The sequence below is a fragment of the Rhincodon typus genome, chromosome 3, assembly GCF_021869965.1.
Source record: "Rhincodon typus isolate 14 chromosome 3, sRhiTyp1.1, whole genome shotgun sequence".
Classification (NCBI taxonomy): Eukaryota; Metazoa; Chordata; class Chondrichthyes; order Orectolobiformes; family Rhincodontidae; genus Rhincodon; species Rhincodon typus.
Genome location: NC_063334.1, coordinates 33,317,697 through 33,334,334, shown reverse-complemented (window position 1 = coordinate 33,334,334; position 16,638 = coordinate 33,317,697). Strand labels below are relative to the sequence as shown.

General features: G+C 39.8%; 1 protein-coding gene across 1 annotated transcript in view; it reads left to right on the top strand.

The window, feature by feature from the left end:
* The window catches only part of LOC109913748 (phospholipid-transporting ATPase ABCA1), an 87,809-nt gene that overhangs the window by 24,209 nt on the left and 46,962 nt on the right, over positions 1-16,638 (top strand). The window contains exons 8-17 of the mRNA XM_048595338.1: positions 294-491; positions 1,423-1,628; positions 1,954-2,130; positions 2,840-3,062; positions 4,474-4,695; positions 5,824-6,028; positions 7,519-7,632; positions 9,224-9,395; positions 10,423-10,554; positions 12,274-12,413. Of these exons, the coding sequence (XP_048451295.1) occupies positions 294-491; positions 1,423-1,628; positions 1,954-2,130; positions 2,840-3,062; positions 4,474-4,695; positions 5,824-6,028; positions 7,519-7,632; positions 9,224-9,395; positions 10,423-10,554; positions 12,274-12,413 (1,789 nt within the window). The remainder of the gene's footprint in view (positions 1-293; positions 492-1,422; positions 1,629-1,953; positions 2,131-2,839; positions 3,063-4,473; positions 4,696-5,823; positions 6,029-7,518; positions 7,633-9,223; positions 9,396-10,422; positions 10,555-12,273; positions 12,414-16,638) is intronic.

Sequence of the window (16,638 nt, the reverse complement as noted above, 5' to 3'; positions counted from 1 at the left end):
TAAATTAGATCCATCTTGCAGAGAGCAACCATATGCATGATGGGTGAATGGTCTCCTTCTATGCTGTATGATTCTTTAGTGTGTTTGTGTGAAAGAAAAGGTGGCGTGAGGATATAAGAGATGGAAAGAAAATTTGTATCTAATATTACCAGATTTAGTGGTATCTCTCCCCCACCCCCAATAAAGGGCTGTGGAATCAATGTCACCATAGGAAGGCAGTATAGATATTATTTTCTGGCTGTTGACTATTGTAATGATATCAAATATTTTTCTGCAATTTCTGTTCTCTGCAGAGCCTACTAAAGAAGCATGTTACAGCAAAGTATGTTGATTCAAAGTTAGAAGGAACCTCTTGGACAGCCGCTGACCTCTCCAAGTTTCTTGCTAAATATCCAGAAGAGGTTCAACATCCAAACAGGTCTACGTACACCTGGAGAGAGGTTTACAATGAGACTGAACAGGCGATTCACACAATTTCACTCGCTATGGAGGTCAGTCTTAATTAACTTCAGCGTGGTTATTCAGACCAGTTTGCCCTATTTGTTAGAAACTTGTCTTACGGCACATTGCAATAGATTGATACTGTTAGTTTTGCGGGTAGAATGTCTGTCTCACAGGCAGAAAGTAGTGGCTTGTTTGACAGTCAACCTTTAAGCGCCTTCAAGGTTCATTCCATGAGGAGTGAAGCTTTCCCCAGTAAAGGAGGCTGTGAATCCTTTTCTCTAGAAAAGTGAAAGGCTCAATGGTGACTCAAAAGAGATTTTTAAGATTCCAAAAGGGTTCAATAGATCTGTAGTGAAGGGAACCAAAACTAGATATATTAAATATAGGATAATCTCAACAGGGAATTCTGGAGAGACTTCTCTTCCCAACTTGAATGGGGAACTCGTCACCAGATCAGCTAATTGGGATAAATAGCATTTCAGGAGAAGTCAGATATGTATATGAAGGAGAAAAGAGTAGATGATTATGCTGACACGTTTAGAGGATCAAAGACATGTGGAGGCCAATGCAAATATTGCCGGGAAGGAAAGGCTGGGCAGAATGGCTACTTGATTCTAGGTGCAGATCTAAGAACAGACAATCAAACTTTCAAATTTCTGGGCAGTGACCAATTTTTTGCTAGGCATAGACAGATTTTAAGATGATTATAAAAGAATGAACAGGAATAGTGGAGTGAACATAACCAATGACTTCAGAAAAGAATTATGAGGGCATTTGTTCAAAATGTGCATCAGGGTTATACTGATAAAACACTCATTGGGTTGCTCTACAGAGAGCTGACAGGGACGCAATGGGCTGAATGACATTTTTGCGTGCTGTGACAACTCTGTGACTCTTATGATTGGCTGCATCATCTTAGCTGACCATGCTTGATGACATTATTATGCATTATTGATTGTATCATGTTTCTATTCCAAGTGCGTAAAGTGGGATAAATTAGAAGCTGTGTCCACTGAGGAGAAACTGATAAATAAATCAATGGAGCTGCTGGATGAAAGGAAATTCTGGGCAGGAATTGTCTTTCTGGACTTTGATTCAAACAGTACGAAACCATCAGAGCATGTCAAGTACAAAATTCGGATGGACATAGACAACGTGGAGAGAACAAACAAGATCATGGACGGGTAATACAAACAGCAAGATATTAAAATCTGCTCAGAGATAGTAAGAACTGCAGATGCTGGCATCAGAGATAACACTGTGTGGAGCTGAACACAGCAGGCCAGGCAGCATCAGAGGAGTAGGGTCCTGACCCGAAAGGTCAACTTTCCTGCTCCTCTGAAGCTGCCAGGCCTGCTGTGTTCCTCTAGCTCCGCACTGTGTTATCTCTATAATAAAGCCTGCCGTGCTTTATGCATAGAAGAATGTGTGTCAATGACTTTGTTCATTGCTTCATCAAAGCCTGTTGCTCAGAGTTACACTTCGCTCTATTTTGGGCTTATCTTAAAGGTATTGGGATCCTGGTCCTCGTGCTGACCCATTTGAAGACCTCCGTTATATTTGGGGTGGTTTCTCGTACCTCCAGGATATACTAGAGCATGCAATCATCCGCACTGTAACTGGGAGGAAAGAGAAAACTGGCGTGTACATTCAACAAATGCCGTACCCCTGCTACGTGGATGACCTGTAAGTTTAAAGACCTCAACGTCCAGCAGATAGTTTTATTTTCTTCCAGATCTCCTGCCATAGCAGTGCCCTTGCTGAAGAAGGGGTTAGGCAACCTGATTTCATTCTCCGCTTAAGGTCATCTATGCTCCCATTTTTTGACTCATGGCAAGTTCCTATCCTCTATCAGTCCTGTGCTCACAGGGTCAAGCAATGACCTGGCAGCTCCTGGTCAAGCAATGCCTCAAATTTAAAATTCTCATCCTTATTTCAGCAACCTGGCCTTTTTGTCTCAGTAACCTCCTCTAACCCCACAATCATCTGAGATATCTGCAATCTTCCAATTCAGGCCTCTGTACATTCCAAATTTTGGTCTCCCGTGTATTAAAAGTTGTGCCTTGAAGTCTGAAGGTTCCAACCTTTAGAATTTCCTCTTTCTACCTCTTTTTGTTTTTCTTTATGTCATTCATTACAATCAATGACTTTGACCAAATTTTTGATTCTGTTTTATCAAATCGAATACTGTTAGTAAAACATATAGATGTGTGTTGGAGGCAACGTGCATTAAGCCCACAATGTGTACAAATCTCTGCACCTGAGGCTCAAACCAATAGTTTGAAGTTTTTGTTGCTTTCATCTAATTTAGCAGACCAAAATGAAATGTTGTGTCCATGGTTGAAGCGTTCCAAAGCACTCAAAACAAAACAAATGATCTCTTTCTGTTCCTTAGGTTTCTTCGCGTTCTGAGCCAGTCACTACCTCTTTTCACCACTCTGGCCTGGATCTACTCTGTTGCTGTGATAATTAAAGGGATAGTGTATGAGAAAGAAGCACGTCTCAAGGAGACCATGAGGATTATGGGTCTGAGTAGTGGCACGCTGTGGCTCAGCTGGTTCATCAGCAGTTTAATCCCTCTTCTCATCAGTGCTGCCTTGCTGGTGATAGTTCTAAAGGTAAGCGGCTCTTTTTCTGAATTGTCCTTAAAGTGGCCCTGTATCATCTACGGCCGTAGCTTCCCCACTCTAAAAGTTCTGCAATTCCACTAATGTCAGTAAACATTTGCAGAACATTGGAAATAATGATGCTGTTCCCGTGCTGTCATCATGATCTTAGCAATATCCGCATTCAACCCTGTAAAAGTGCATTTTTGTAATTGATGCTGAAGAGAGACAATTGGTGGATTGGAAGAGTTCCCAGGGGTTTCTCAATGCATTCGCGAAAATTATTTGGGGAAAAAATTGTCACAGATTGTCTTTGTCTTTGTCTAATCCAAATATTTGGCAAATTATTCAAATTTTCCTCACTGTATGGGAGGTCTGTATGGGAAGCTATTTAAAGAAAGGCACAAAACAATTCACAAAATTGAAAATACAAGAACATAAGAAATAGGAGCAAGAGCAGCCCTTCAGCTCATCAGACCTGCTGAATCATTCAATATGTTTGTAACTGATCTGATTGTGGCCTTAACTCTTCTTCTGCCTGTTGCTCACCCAATGCCGCATAAACTTTAATTCCATTGGTGGACAAAAATGCAAACTATTTATGATCTCAGGATGCTCTAAAGAGCTTTGCAACCAGTACCCTAACTCTAAACTTAATGAAATATTTTTGTGCAGTGGCCCTGATGAAAATTCAAAAATGTGGTAGCCATTTTGCACGCTGTAGAGGCTCCACTGACTGAAATTCGATAATGGAGAGAGAATCTGTTTTTTGATGTTGGTTGAAGGAAAAAAATTGGCTTGAACAACTGTGATAACTCTTCTATACTTCTTTGAAATAATGTTAGAAAACTTCTGCGTCAATTTAAAATCTCTCATGAGCTGTGGCACCTCTGGAAGTGCAATACTCCCTTGATACTGCACTGAGACGTCAGACTAGGTTTTGTGCTCTAGTCTCTAGGTTTGAAAAAGCCATCACTTTCAGACTCAGGTGAGAGCGCTACCACAGCAGTGCTACCAAAAAGGCCCATTTGATTCCGTTAACCCGTATGTGAATGTAAAGATGACTCAACTAATGTTTGCTTCAGTGATTTGCTGCATCTGTCTCATATCTCTGCCACCTATGTTAATGTCGGATCCTAACTAAAAATCATATAACTTTGCAGTTTAAGTAAATATATGTGTCTTTTAAACCTGCAATCAGTTTAAGTAAATGTGTGTCTTTTAAACCGGCAATCAATTTGAGCTGGGGCTAGCCTTCATTATATATGCAATGATACAGTTTGTGATGTAGACTTCACTTCAGTATCATATAGAATTTAGTTTCACCACAGCCACTTTGAGAACAGTTCTAATTTAGGTTTGGTTGGATTAATGCTTCTCTAAAGTTGAATTTGATGATGGTTTCTCCCCCTTGTTCTTTCAGGAAGGGAACATATTGCCATACAGCAACCCCATTGCTGTCTTCACATTCCTTGCTGTTTTTGGTGTGGTCACCATCTTACAATGCTTTTTGATCAGCACCATGTTCTCAAAGGCTAACCTGGCAGCAGCCTGTGGAGGGATCATCTACTTTACCCTGTACCTTCCTTACGTGCTCTGTATGGCTTGGCAGGAGTATACAACCTACTCAGTCAAAATCATTGCTGTAAGTCGGATGCTTAAGACCCAACTTTGTATCTCGCTTACAAAATCGTCAGTTTCTTGAGGCCCTGGGTAACAATTTTCCAACTTGCTCACTTCGGTTTCTGCATCAAGCACGCTGTAATCTAGAGAAGTAAGGACACAAAGCGAGGAGTAAAGTTCCACCAATGACTTTGCACCAACGACTAGTATTTGAGTTTAGGGGCAGTGTCCACTGTTAAATTCTGCATCCCCATGTTACCTTTGTCCAAAATTATTCACTGTTAGCCTCAATGAAAAATAGACAGCGCAAGATGTGATAAATTATAATGAGCACACCTATAAATGGTACTCAATGTGTTACTCCATGACAGTACAGCCATGAAATCTTATTTTTCCCTTTTGTGTGAATCTATCTTTACTGAGCGTGTCAGCACAAAGCTAATTTTCTTCATGGCATTGCTCGGTTTCTCATTGTAATGTCACGAATCCTTGTCCAAGTTGCACAGTATGCGCAGCTGCAATATGCTATACCTTCACGCTGCTCAGCCAAAACTTTATTTATAATTCCTAAAACAGGGCATAAAGGACTGTGCTGGTCATGAAACTAAACATAAAGAGGACTTGATGGTATAATATATCTTTCTGATTTTAAGATGCCCCAGTGTGCTTCACAACCAATAAGTAGATTTTGAAGCATAGTTGTTTCTGTATTGTGGGAAATGTACCTACCTGGTTTGCACACATCAAATGCCAACAGACAGACTAGATAATCTGTTTCTTCGTAATATCGAATGAAGGATAAATATTGACAATAAGATATTTTATATTCATCTGAGAGGGCAAATAGGGCCTCATGGCTTTTCTGATAATGTGACACTCCCACAGCTCAGGACTTCACTGAAGTGTCAGATTCAAACTATATGCTCAAGTTGCTGCAGTGTGTTTGCACTGTGACCTTCAAATTATATTTTTGAGCTATTCCTGGTAATTGTAGTTGTACTTAATGTAGATGCCATTCAGATTTATGCAGGAAATCCTGACCGTTATATCCATGGCGATAAAAGTAATTACCACGTACATGTGCTGGATAGAAATTGTGGACTTCCCCTGCTAGCCCTTCTCAGTTCTTTTGTCATCTTGTATTTCACAGAGCTTGCTCTCTCCAGTCGCCTTTGGCTTTGGTTTTGACTACTTTGCCCAGTTCGAAGAGCAGGGAATTGGAGTCCAGTGGCATAACCTCTTCTCGAGTCCGTCGAAAGGTGATGAGTACAACATCACCACATCCATCATCCTTATGATCATTGACACATTTCTCTATGGAGTTCTGACTTGGTACATTGAGGCAGTTTTTCCAGGTAGGGATAAGTTATTTTAGGATGAACAATCATATCATCCCACGAAACAATGAGGTGCAGAACTTCTTACTCTCCAAATATTTTGTAACCTTTCAATTACTGAGTTGTTCAAGGAAGTGCATATGTTCCCAGATCATTTTATAGTACAAGAATATGGAGTGTTTAATGGTGCCACTGTATCACCCAATTAATTGGAAATGGGGAGGGCTTCCAGAAGGATTCAAAACCAACAGAGCTTAATTTACAGCAAGCAGCGTCTATTTTTAAACCATTCTGTATAGAGTCACTACGAACTGCAGCAAGCTGAACTTACATCTCCTGAAAAAGCAGGATTATTTCTTCATTTAAGAATAGCGAGAGCAGTGAGAGCTGCATGCTATAAATTATCTACATAAAATCAATTCCAATCACTTGAACAGTGCCAGTTTCCAAGTGTTATTGACTGGGGAATTACCCATTATTACATTCTGAACAAGACTTGCCCTATTGCTATGCAGCCTTCAAAATAATAGAGCTGTTTACGGATTGAGATGTGGCAGCAACGTGATAATGTTACTTAACTAGCAATCAGAGACCTGGTCTGATAATGTACAGATCCCTTCTCTGTCCTCTGAAATAACCTATCAAGTCGTTCGGTTATATCAAGAAGGCATCTCTATATCAATTGATCAATTGCTATTAATTTAATGACCTGTTAAGTTTCCCTTCCAATTTTCATCTCAACAATATGCAAATTCAAAATTGTTTAATTTTCTGACAAAGACTAGTGGAGTGCAACTTTGCTCCATTCCTACAACTCACTGGTCACAGCATAAATTAAAAGTACTTTTCTCACTTAATAAGATGACTAATTAAATACCCGATGCAATAATTAGTTAACATTCACAGTCTGCAGAGTTTAGCTTTCCGAAGAAAAAACATTTTGATGAATAATTATTCTTGAAGACAAGATAATAAAGCATAGAATATGTCCAAAGTCTGTAACCCTGATGTTCTAGCACATGTGAGCAAGTCAATTATGTGGAGCAAAGCCAATAGTTAGCACTGGTCATGTGAAGCTTTAGGAAGCTTTATTTACAAAAAAGCTGTAATGTTCACAGTAAATTTTCAATGGCCACTTCTAAAGAAACCACTCCCACTCTGTCTCTGCAAAACTTGAAATATATTCCTTTTTCATCAATGCTTAAAATGTCAGTCCTCCAAGTTATATTAAAGATACAACAACTTCATAATATGAACGCTCTGTAAAGCGCAGATAAACCTTTACTGAGAATTGTGTTTCTATAGACAACTCAGAAAACTATGCTTTGTGGAGGCAAAATTATATTCAATGTACACAATAATACTCTAATGTGATAAGCAATTCACATAAGAACGCCATTTGAATTTTAACTGGTCTACAATAGAAATGAACAAAGTTGAATTTTCTGTGGGAGACCAGTGTGTGTATTCCTTTAATAGTAATTCTCTGCATACTATTTGTCATACAGGTCAATATGGCATTCCGAAGCCATGGTATTTTCCTTTCACCAAATCCTATTGGTGTGGAGACACAGTTCAGAACATTAAGCAGACTCCATCTGCTAAGAATGCAAATTCACAGAGTAAGTGCGGAACCTTTTCCTATGAAAGGAAAGATGTATCTGTGCGGTTATTGTTTGATTCCTTCCAAACTTAGTCTTTTTAAAATATTTCATTCAGAGAATTTATTTTGATCAGTGACAAAATAAATGATGTGGCTAAAAATACATCAGGAAATGTTTTTGGAATGTTGAAGTCTGATGCTACTTATTCAAGCTTAGGTGTTGTGACCTCAACAGAGCACACTCTGTCATCTGGGTTTCAGACAATCCCCAGGTCCCAGTAAACATCACCTGGAACTGTCAGAACAAAAGTCTTGTAAGAAGTATGATAATTTCATTTTGTTTCACACTGTTCATTTCTTGAAGAATTTTGTACCGATTTCTCTAAGTTTAATAAAGTTTAAGTTAAATAAAAGCTGGCGAATGCCCAGTAGGTTAGGTAGCACGTTGGATGTTCTGACCTGGGGATAGAAAACAGGAGGTGAGATTGTTTCTAGCTGCTAAACCTGCCCCCCGTCATAGAAACATTCATTCATTCATTGGGATTTTCATCTGGTACATTCTTAAAGTGTTGCAATGGTGGGAAGCCTCAAGATATTGAAGAACTACTTTGATAAACACTTGAAATGCTATAGCAAAGCTATGGCCCAAGTGAAGAAAGTGGGATCACACAAGCTGGATGTTCAGTGTCTGGCTCACACACAGTGGACTGAAGGGATTCTTTCTGTGTGTAAAATCTCAATGACTCTTGGCACAGGGACAAGTTCAGTGCCCAATTACCCCTCCCACCCCAGCTACACTTTTTTTCACCCTCATCCATCTGGCAGAATGTACAGAAATTTGAAAACACCTATGAAGAGATTCAAGAACAGCTTCTTCCTTGCTGTTATCAGACTTTTGAACGGACCTCCCATACAATAGAGTTGATCTTTCTCTGCACCTTCTCTTTAGCTGTAACATATTCTGCATTCTGTTCTACTACCCTGATGTACATATGTAGGCAATGATTTGCCTGAATAGCAGACAAACAATGCTTTCCACTATATTTCAATTTGTGACAATAATAAATCAAATTAATTAAAGTCTGTGCACGAACTATTGAAACTGGTGGGCAAATTGGAATTACCTTGAGAGAAGTAACAGGCTGTGATGAAAGCTGAGGAAGTGAGAGGAGACTTGGATTCAGCAGCCCACCATTGTAAGAGCTGGAATGAGGTGGGAGCATTGATGGGGCGGTGCATGGTGAATAGCTTATGCTATGTGGTGTGCTGACCTGTTCCCACAAAAAGAAGGAAGGCCTCTCAGCCTGGGTACAATACTGGCCTACCAACCTTTCACCAGTCTAAACTGGTTCCTGTCTGTGTAGGAAACTAGAGGGCTGGTTTTCCGCCCCTTCCTACCTCTATCTTCAACCAGTGAATGTTGAAATCTGGCTCAGTTCAGTGCCGTTTTATGAGAACTCCGCGGAAGCTGTCTGACATGCTGAGTGTTTATTCAGGTTTCTTGAGTCCCGAGTATTTTTCTTTGTCTGATCAGCATTAGGTGGGACCAATTTTGGGGCAATGTTAAGGACTTTTGCATGGTCTCTGACTTCTTTTTCTCTCCTTTTTAGTCTGCGTGGAAGAGGAGCCAAGTCACCTCAAACTTGGTGTCTCTATTCAAAACCTGGTCAAGATTTACCGCAATGGCAAGAAGCTGGCGGTCGATGGACTCAGTCTCAGCTTTTATGAAGGGCAGATCACATCTTTCCTAGGACATAATGGAGCTGGCAAAACCACGACTATGTAAGGGTTCTGTGCAAAGAACAGAAACAAGCCAGTTGCTTTATGTGCAGAACTTGATTAAAAGCAGTTCTTGGGTTCTCTGTGCATTTGTATACAGCACCATAGCATGTCACAAAATCTTCTCAAAGGTTTGGATTTTGGCTTTGTGTTGCTTACTATATGAAGAAGGTGTTTGGTAGGCTTGTCTTTATTGGTCAGTGCATTGAGTATAGGAGTTGCGAGGTCATGTTGCAGATATACAGGACATTGTTTAGGCCACTTTTGGAATACTGTGTTCAATTCTCGTCTCCCTCTTTTAGGAAAGATGTTGTAAAACTTGAAAGGGTTCAGAAAAGATTTACAAGGATATTGCCAGGGTTGGAGAATTTGAGCTATAGGGAGAGGCATTGGAGACTGAGGAGTGATATATAGAGGTTTATAAAATCATGAGGGACATGGATAGGGTGAATAATCAAGGTCCTTTCCCCAGGGTAGGAGAGTCCAAGACTAGAGGGCATAGGTTTAAGGTGAGAAGGAAGAGATTTGAAAGGGACCTAAGTAGCAACTTTTTCATGCAGAGGGTGCTGTGTGTATGGAATAAGCTGCCAGAGGAGATGGTGGGGGCTGGTAAAATTACAACATTTAAAAGGCATCTGGATGGGTATATGAATAGGAAGCGTTTAGAGGGATATGTGCCAAATGCTGGCAAATGGGACTGGAATATCTGGTCAACATGGACGAGTTGAACTGAAGGATCTGTTTCCCTGCTGTATAACTTTGTGACTCTGTGAGGGATAGCAAGTGGGCAGCCCGCTATCCAATGTACACAACTTTTCTTGTTGCTTGAAATCCTCTTTTGGAATAGTGTCTGCAGTAAGTGTGAATTCAAATAATAAATTTAAGTACATGGGGGAATAAAGTGGTTCCTACACCAATCCTTGGGTTATATGTACATTTAAAGATTGTTGTGGATTTTGTGAAAAACAACTCTTTGTGTCAAACCACGACTTTATACAAGTTGCATTATAATCACCAACTTGCATTGCAGGTCAATATTGACAGGATTGTTTCCACCGACTTCTGGGACCGCTTATATTCTGGGAAAAGATATCTGTTCCGACCTTGACTCCATTCGGCAAAGCCTGGGTGTGTGCCCACAGCACAATGTCCTTTTTGATATGTAAGTGCAATTGTGAAGTTCTGTCGATTAATCTTGATCAGTTTGTTCCCTAATAGAATGTTCCCTTTCTCAATGTATAATGTATATGAATGCTATCAAAGTGCAGATTCTCAAAAGTAGCTCATCACTGAATACACCTGAGAGCTTGAGCTGAATTTGCTCTTTACTTTATAAATTGTGGTCACTTTTGGATGCCCCCTAAGCAACACGCTGCAGAGATTTCTCTATTCTCTATTCGACCAGTATTGCTGGTGGAAACCAGTGGCTATAAAAATAGGTGCCAGTGAATAATATCTGGTAAGAATGAGAGAATATTGGCCAGCGTTATGATAAATCCCAAAAATAATGCCTCACTTGCATATAGTGACTCATTGTAAGTCACAAGACTACAATACATAGTGTGTGATAATTTTCGTAATTTGCTGAATTATTAGAATCGCAAGAAAGCGAATGAATTGCATCAAATCACATGGATCATGAGGTTTTCAGAACTGTTTCTTAGTCTGTTCTGACCCCAAGTAGGATGGCAGTAGGGTGTAATCTCTACTCTTGGCTAATGATTCTGCTTCTGATGACAGTTCAGTGACTCATGCTTATACAGACAGAGCCAGACTTGTGTGTGGCTTCCTCAGTCTTTGAGTAATTATCTAAAACTGACACGTCTGACAGAATGAAGTTATGACATCTTCACTGAGGGAAACTGGTACTGTGAAACAGAGAGCATGTGAGCTTTCATTTGAGTTGTGAACAAAAGTTGTGGGGGGAGACAGTGCCAGAGCCAATTGAACCCAACCTCCACAGGGCAATTTATCATAATCTCCACCCCACCCAGGAGTACTCCCAGATCCTTGGAGATAGTCAGATATTTATAAAATCTTAAGCTTCTTCATCTGCACCATTTATCACTGGCCTGCTTAGACCCTTTTTTCTCAGGCCTTATTTTCTTGCTCCAAGCACAGGAACCAATCAAGTTTCCATTCAACACCGGTGGATCAATTGTTCAGGATAATATGGCTATAACAACAACAAAGTTAGCAATAGGAACAAAAACAGAAGTTGCTGGAAAAGCCCAGCAGGTCTGGCAGCATCTGTGAAGAAAAAATCAGAGTTAACGTTTCGAGTCTGGTGACCCTTCCTCAGAACTGATTTACAGCATCTGCAGTTCTTTCGGTTTTTATCAAGTTAGAAATAGGGAGGCGTGTACTCAATGCTCATGCAGCTGGGGGATCCATTGGGTCTGGTTCTTGAAATGGAGGGCCAACCAGTCTTGCAAGCTGAAACCCAAATAACAGGAAAGCAACTATATCAAAATGCTGCATTTTACAACTTTGTTTCCTTGTTAGCTCCTTTTGTTAACTCTTGTGACCTCCGATTAGGTGGCCTGTAGTTGCTGGTGATCTCAAGCAAGAAGGTGGAAAGTCATCTTGTTTTCTTGTAGAATTTGTGCTAAATACTGCTGGCTACTGTGACATTGGTGAACCTCATTAGTATCTTTATTTATTTTTGCCGCTCCTCAGATAAAAGTGTGTAGTTTTAGATTTTCAATTTGCAAGCTCATTTGTGCATCACAAGGGTTCAGAGAGCTAAGCCCCATAATGATTTCAAAATGTAATCTCTGGCTCCCCAGCTCTGTTCCTGTTTTTAACCTTCTATTTATTGACATGATTCGGAGTAAACATTTGGGTACACTCGTAACAAAGACTGTTCTGAATTTCTAAGGCTTACTGTGGAGGAACATGTCTGGTTTTACGCACGACTAAAGGGATTGTCAAGGAGTGAGGTGAAGACAGAGGTGGAACAAATGGTCTTGGATGTGGGGCTGCCCAACAAACGTAAAGAAACAACCAACAAGCTTTCAGGTAAGTTATTCTTCTGTACTGGATGAGGATATCGAACTATTCTAATCTAATTGTTTAAATGACTACTTGGTAACTCTTGGCTTTTTTTCAAATTCTGTCTTGCCTTTTTTAAGATATCGCTTAAAACCGACCGTTTTGACCAAATTCTTGCTCACCTGTCCTAATATCTTCTAATGTAGCTTAGTGTCAAATTTTGCTGTGAATCGCATTGGCATTTCTACAACACTACACGCGACATATAAAATAGAGCTGTTGTCGATAATATTATTAATATTACCTTTTATTGGTTTGAACTTTTCTCCCCACGTCTCCTCTCACTACTAATTTTCAAGCAACATTGCGGATAAAGGACAAAAAATTGCTGGAGAGGCACAGCAGGTCTGACAGCATCTGTGAAGGAAAAGACAGTTAACGTTTCGGGTCCAGTGACCCTTCCTCAGAACCAAAAGGTTGACTCTGTTTTTTCCTTCACAGATGCTGCCAGACCTGCCCCTCCAGCAATTTTGTTTTTGTTCCTGATTTACAGCATCCGCAGTTCTTTCGGCTTTTATTGTGGATAAAGAAATTTGATGACGTTTAACATCTTATATACCTCAATAAGGCTACCTCTTAGCAGCTTCTTTTTCAAGCTAAAGTGCCAGAACCTCTTCAGTCTATCCTCATAACCCTGAATCCTGACACTTTGGCTGTCTCATCGCATTGCTTTGCATTGTCTCCAGTGTGTCAAGCTCTCTCTTGTTTATCAGTAACCAGAACTGGACACAGTACTCAAGGTATGGTTTAACCAGAGCATTGTACAGATTGGTCACTAGCATTATAACTGTGTGGTTCAACATTTCTGTTGCCTTTGTCAGCTGTCCTTCTGCAAAGACAGGGATTAATGTATCCATTAAATCTTTTTAACATTACACCCGATGTCAACACCACCTCATGAAACATGCGTGCTACATATTTGTTCCGTGGTGTCATATTTTACAATTGTCTGCTTTCAGATAAATTAAATGTAGTTCCTATCCAGCTGTGATAAATTTCACTATCCTTCCTGGTTTGATAATATTTTTAAGTGCAACCAATTTGCATCAAGTTTCAGATTCTAAACTGTGAATGTAATTACAAACAGTAGTGGTCCCAGCACTAAAGCCAGGGACAGTCAAATATGTCCTCTTGACCCTCTTAAACATTTCTGTATACCCTTTTTAATCATGTTTTTATCTGATGCCATTTTTTGCCTTGGCTGCAGCTCTTTTCTCAGGGAAGGAAGGAGATTGATAGGGCAAGACGTAAGTTTGCATTACCATTTGTTGGGGAATTTAGAACCAGGATCCAGAAATGTAGGATTGTTGCCCATAGATGCAGTTGGGAATTTAGGAGAATTCTCTTTGCAATGAGAGTGGTTCCAATGTGGAAACAGCTACAACATGCAGTAGGTGAGGGGAATATCAGAGAATCATTTGTTAGAAAGTTGGATAATTACATTAGGAAAAAGGGGATGGAAGGATAAATTATGAAGTAGGGTGAAGAAGCTTCGGATGGACCAGAACTGAAGAGGATGGTACGGATGTTAATTGATTAGTTATCCAGTGATTTGGACTAACAATCTGCAGAAGACACGAGTTGAAATCTTACCGTGGTACCTGGGAGAATTAAATTCAAATTAAATATAAAATTGGTATTGGTGATGATGATCATGAGACTACTGGATTATTATAAAACCCATTTACTCATTCCTTCAGGAAAGGAAATCTACCAGCTTTGATCTGCCTAGCTTACATGTGTTTAGATACCACAGGCACACATGGTAATCTCTGAACAGCCCTCTGTAATGAGTCACTCTGTTGTCAAGAAGGCAGCTCACTCTCACCACCTTGAGGGCAATTAGGGATGAACAAAAAGGCTCCCCTGAGCCATGGATACATGTGCACTGTAATTAATGAAAAAAAGAAACATTGGTATGGACTAGTTAGTTTGTAGAATCTTTCCTGTGCTGTAGATTCTATATAATTATATGACAATTGAATAATAGTTGAGGGTAAATATTGAGGTTAAATAATGGTTATCTGTTGTGGGAAATTTTATCAGATGCTTTCTGGAAAGCTTGCACATATAATGTAGGGCTTACCTCAAGGTAAATGAGTTGACCCTGAAACAAATAAAATACATGAGTCATGCAGTATATATCCTCATTTAAAGTTGTGTAGATAGCTATTTACCATGGTGTTGTATATTGTTGCATATTACAACAGCATGCAAGCAGTCATTAAAAGGTTCTCTGTGAGCAAACCTTCCTCTGGTTATTCTCCTTGACTAATGGAATTCAAAATGTCAGTTTCTGTATTTTCCTTCAGTTGTCAGGGAGTTGTCTTATATTTGTGTTGACTTCTTTTGATCACATTCATGATGAGAAGATATACCAGTACAACTCCATTTTACATCTCCACAGTGGTTCTGATGGGAGCTGGAGTTTAGTTGAGAGTTCCAGTGCATGGCTCGTGCGATCTCTGCCTCAATATGCTGGCCAGAACGATGTGCCAACTCAGTTCCAGCTGTCAGTTTTATTGCGTGTGTGGAATCTGCAGCCATGAGATTACACAGTTATTAGTTGCTGAATTACTCAACAGTGCTGACTGCTAGCCCTTCGCAAGGGTTACTAAAGTTCAGTAGCAAAAGGGAAAAAGACAGACAGCTTTCATCTTTTTTTTTATCATTTTCTTCTTGGTCAAAGTGCTTCATCTATATTTGGGGCCAAATTGTGGCAGGTGGTTTATATTGTACAATTTTGGTTATTCTAACACATTGCACTTTATTTATTTTGAAATCTTTTTTCTCTGGCAGCCAATTTTGTCCTTTTTCTGAAAACAGCGGTCCCCCAATAAGATAGAATTGAATGGCTTTAGTTCAGGGACATGAAAGCACAACGGCCAATATGTGTGGCCTAGACATCTGGAGATTTGAGTTCACAATCTATCAACGCAGCTGGGGATTTGATTTTGGTTAATTGAGTAAATCTGGAATAAAAGGCTCATGGCCTTAGTGGTGACCATGAAACTACCAGGTTATAGTAAAATGTCATTTCCCTTTAGGGAAGGAGACTGGCTGTCCTTATCTGGTCTAGTCTACATGTTACTCTAAATTCAACAGTAATGGGAATGATTCTTAACTTGTATTTGAAATGACCTAGTGAGCTACTAGCTGTATTCAGGAAGGAGGTTGAGCCCCCATTTCTCAAGGACAAATGGAATGGCAATAAACAATGGCTTTTCAAGTGATGGTATCCTAGCAATGTATCATTTAAAGAAATTGAGGGTGGCTTATGCTGATGAATCATTTAAAAGCTGGATGAAGTAGGAAAACAGAAACCAGTCCTTTTATTTGATACATGATTTATATGGAGAATACAATGTAACCTGTATTTATCTCCTACCTAACCTACTGCATGGTTCTCAGAGGTTTCTCTTTACGTGTGTTGCGATACTCAATCAATCAATACCCTCCATCTATATATCCCTAACCTTAACAGTGCTATTAACACACCATTACCAGCTGTTACCATTCCCAAGTTCTGCTCTTCCTGTGTGAGCTTCTGCAATGACTGTCAATGGACTATTTAGGAGGCAGGAGAAGAATAATCCTCTCCTGACATCCACGTAATGTAGGAGTCACCTTGATAGCAAACTGTAACAGGAGTCTTGAGGAAATTTTTTAAAAACCCTTGCCTAACCAAGGACATTAAAGCCATGTGCATTGCCATTTTTGCTGTCTTGGCTCAGGTCAGTGAAATCACTGCACAAAGACGTTACAGCACAGTCATAGTATTTATATCTCACACAATCACCTCACCAATTTCAGCTCACTATACAAAATAACTATTTCTTTTTCTGTCTTATATATCCGCCTTCCCCTTAAATGCATTTACTCTATTTTGCCTCAACCAGTTCTTCCGAATACTACATTTCCCACCACTCAGAGTAGCAATCATATACTTATGACCAGTAATTTTGGACACTTCACAAGTGGAAATGTTGGGATATTAACTATTTTGTGGTCATTGATTTTCAGCTAGCTTTCTAAATAGGTCAGCAGGGAATTTGGGAAGGTGAGGGGAGTTATGAGGTGCAGACGGAGGCTTAAAGAATGGATCATTTTTGCATTGGTGCCAGCCATTGTCAACTATTTTCAATGTTTATACCTGGCATATTGCAACTAAGTATTAGTTGAACAGAGCATT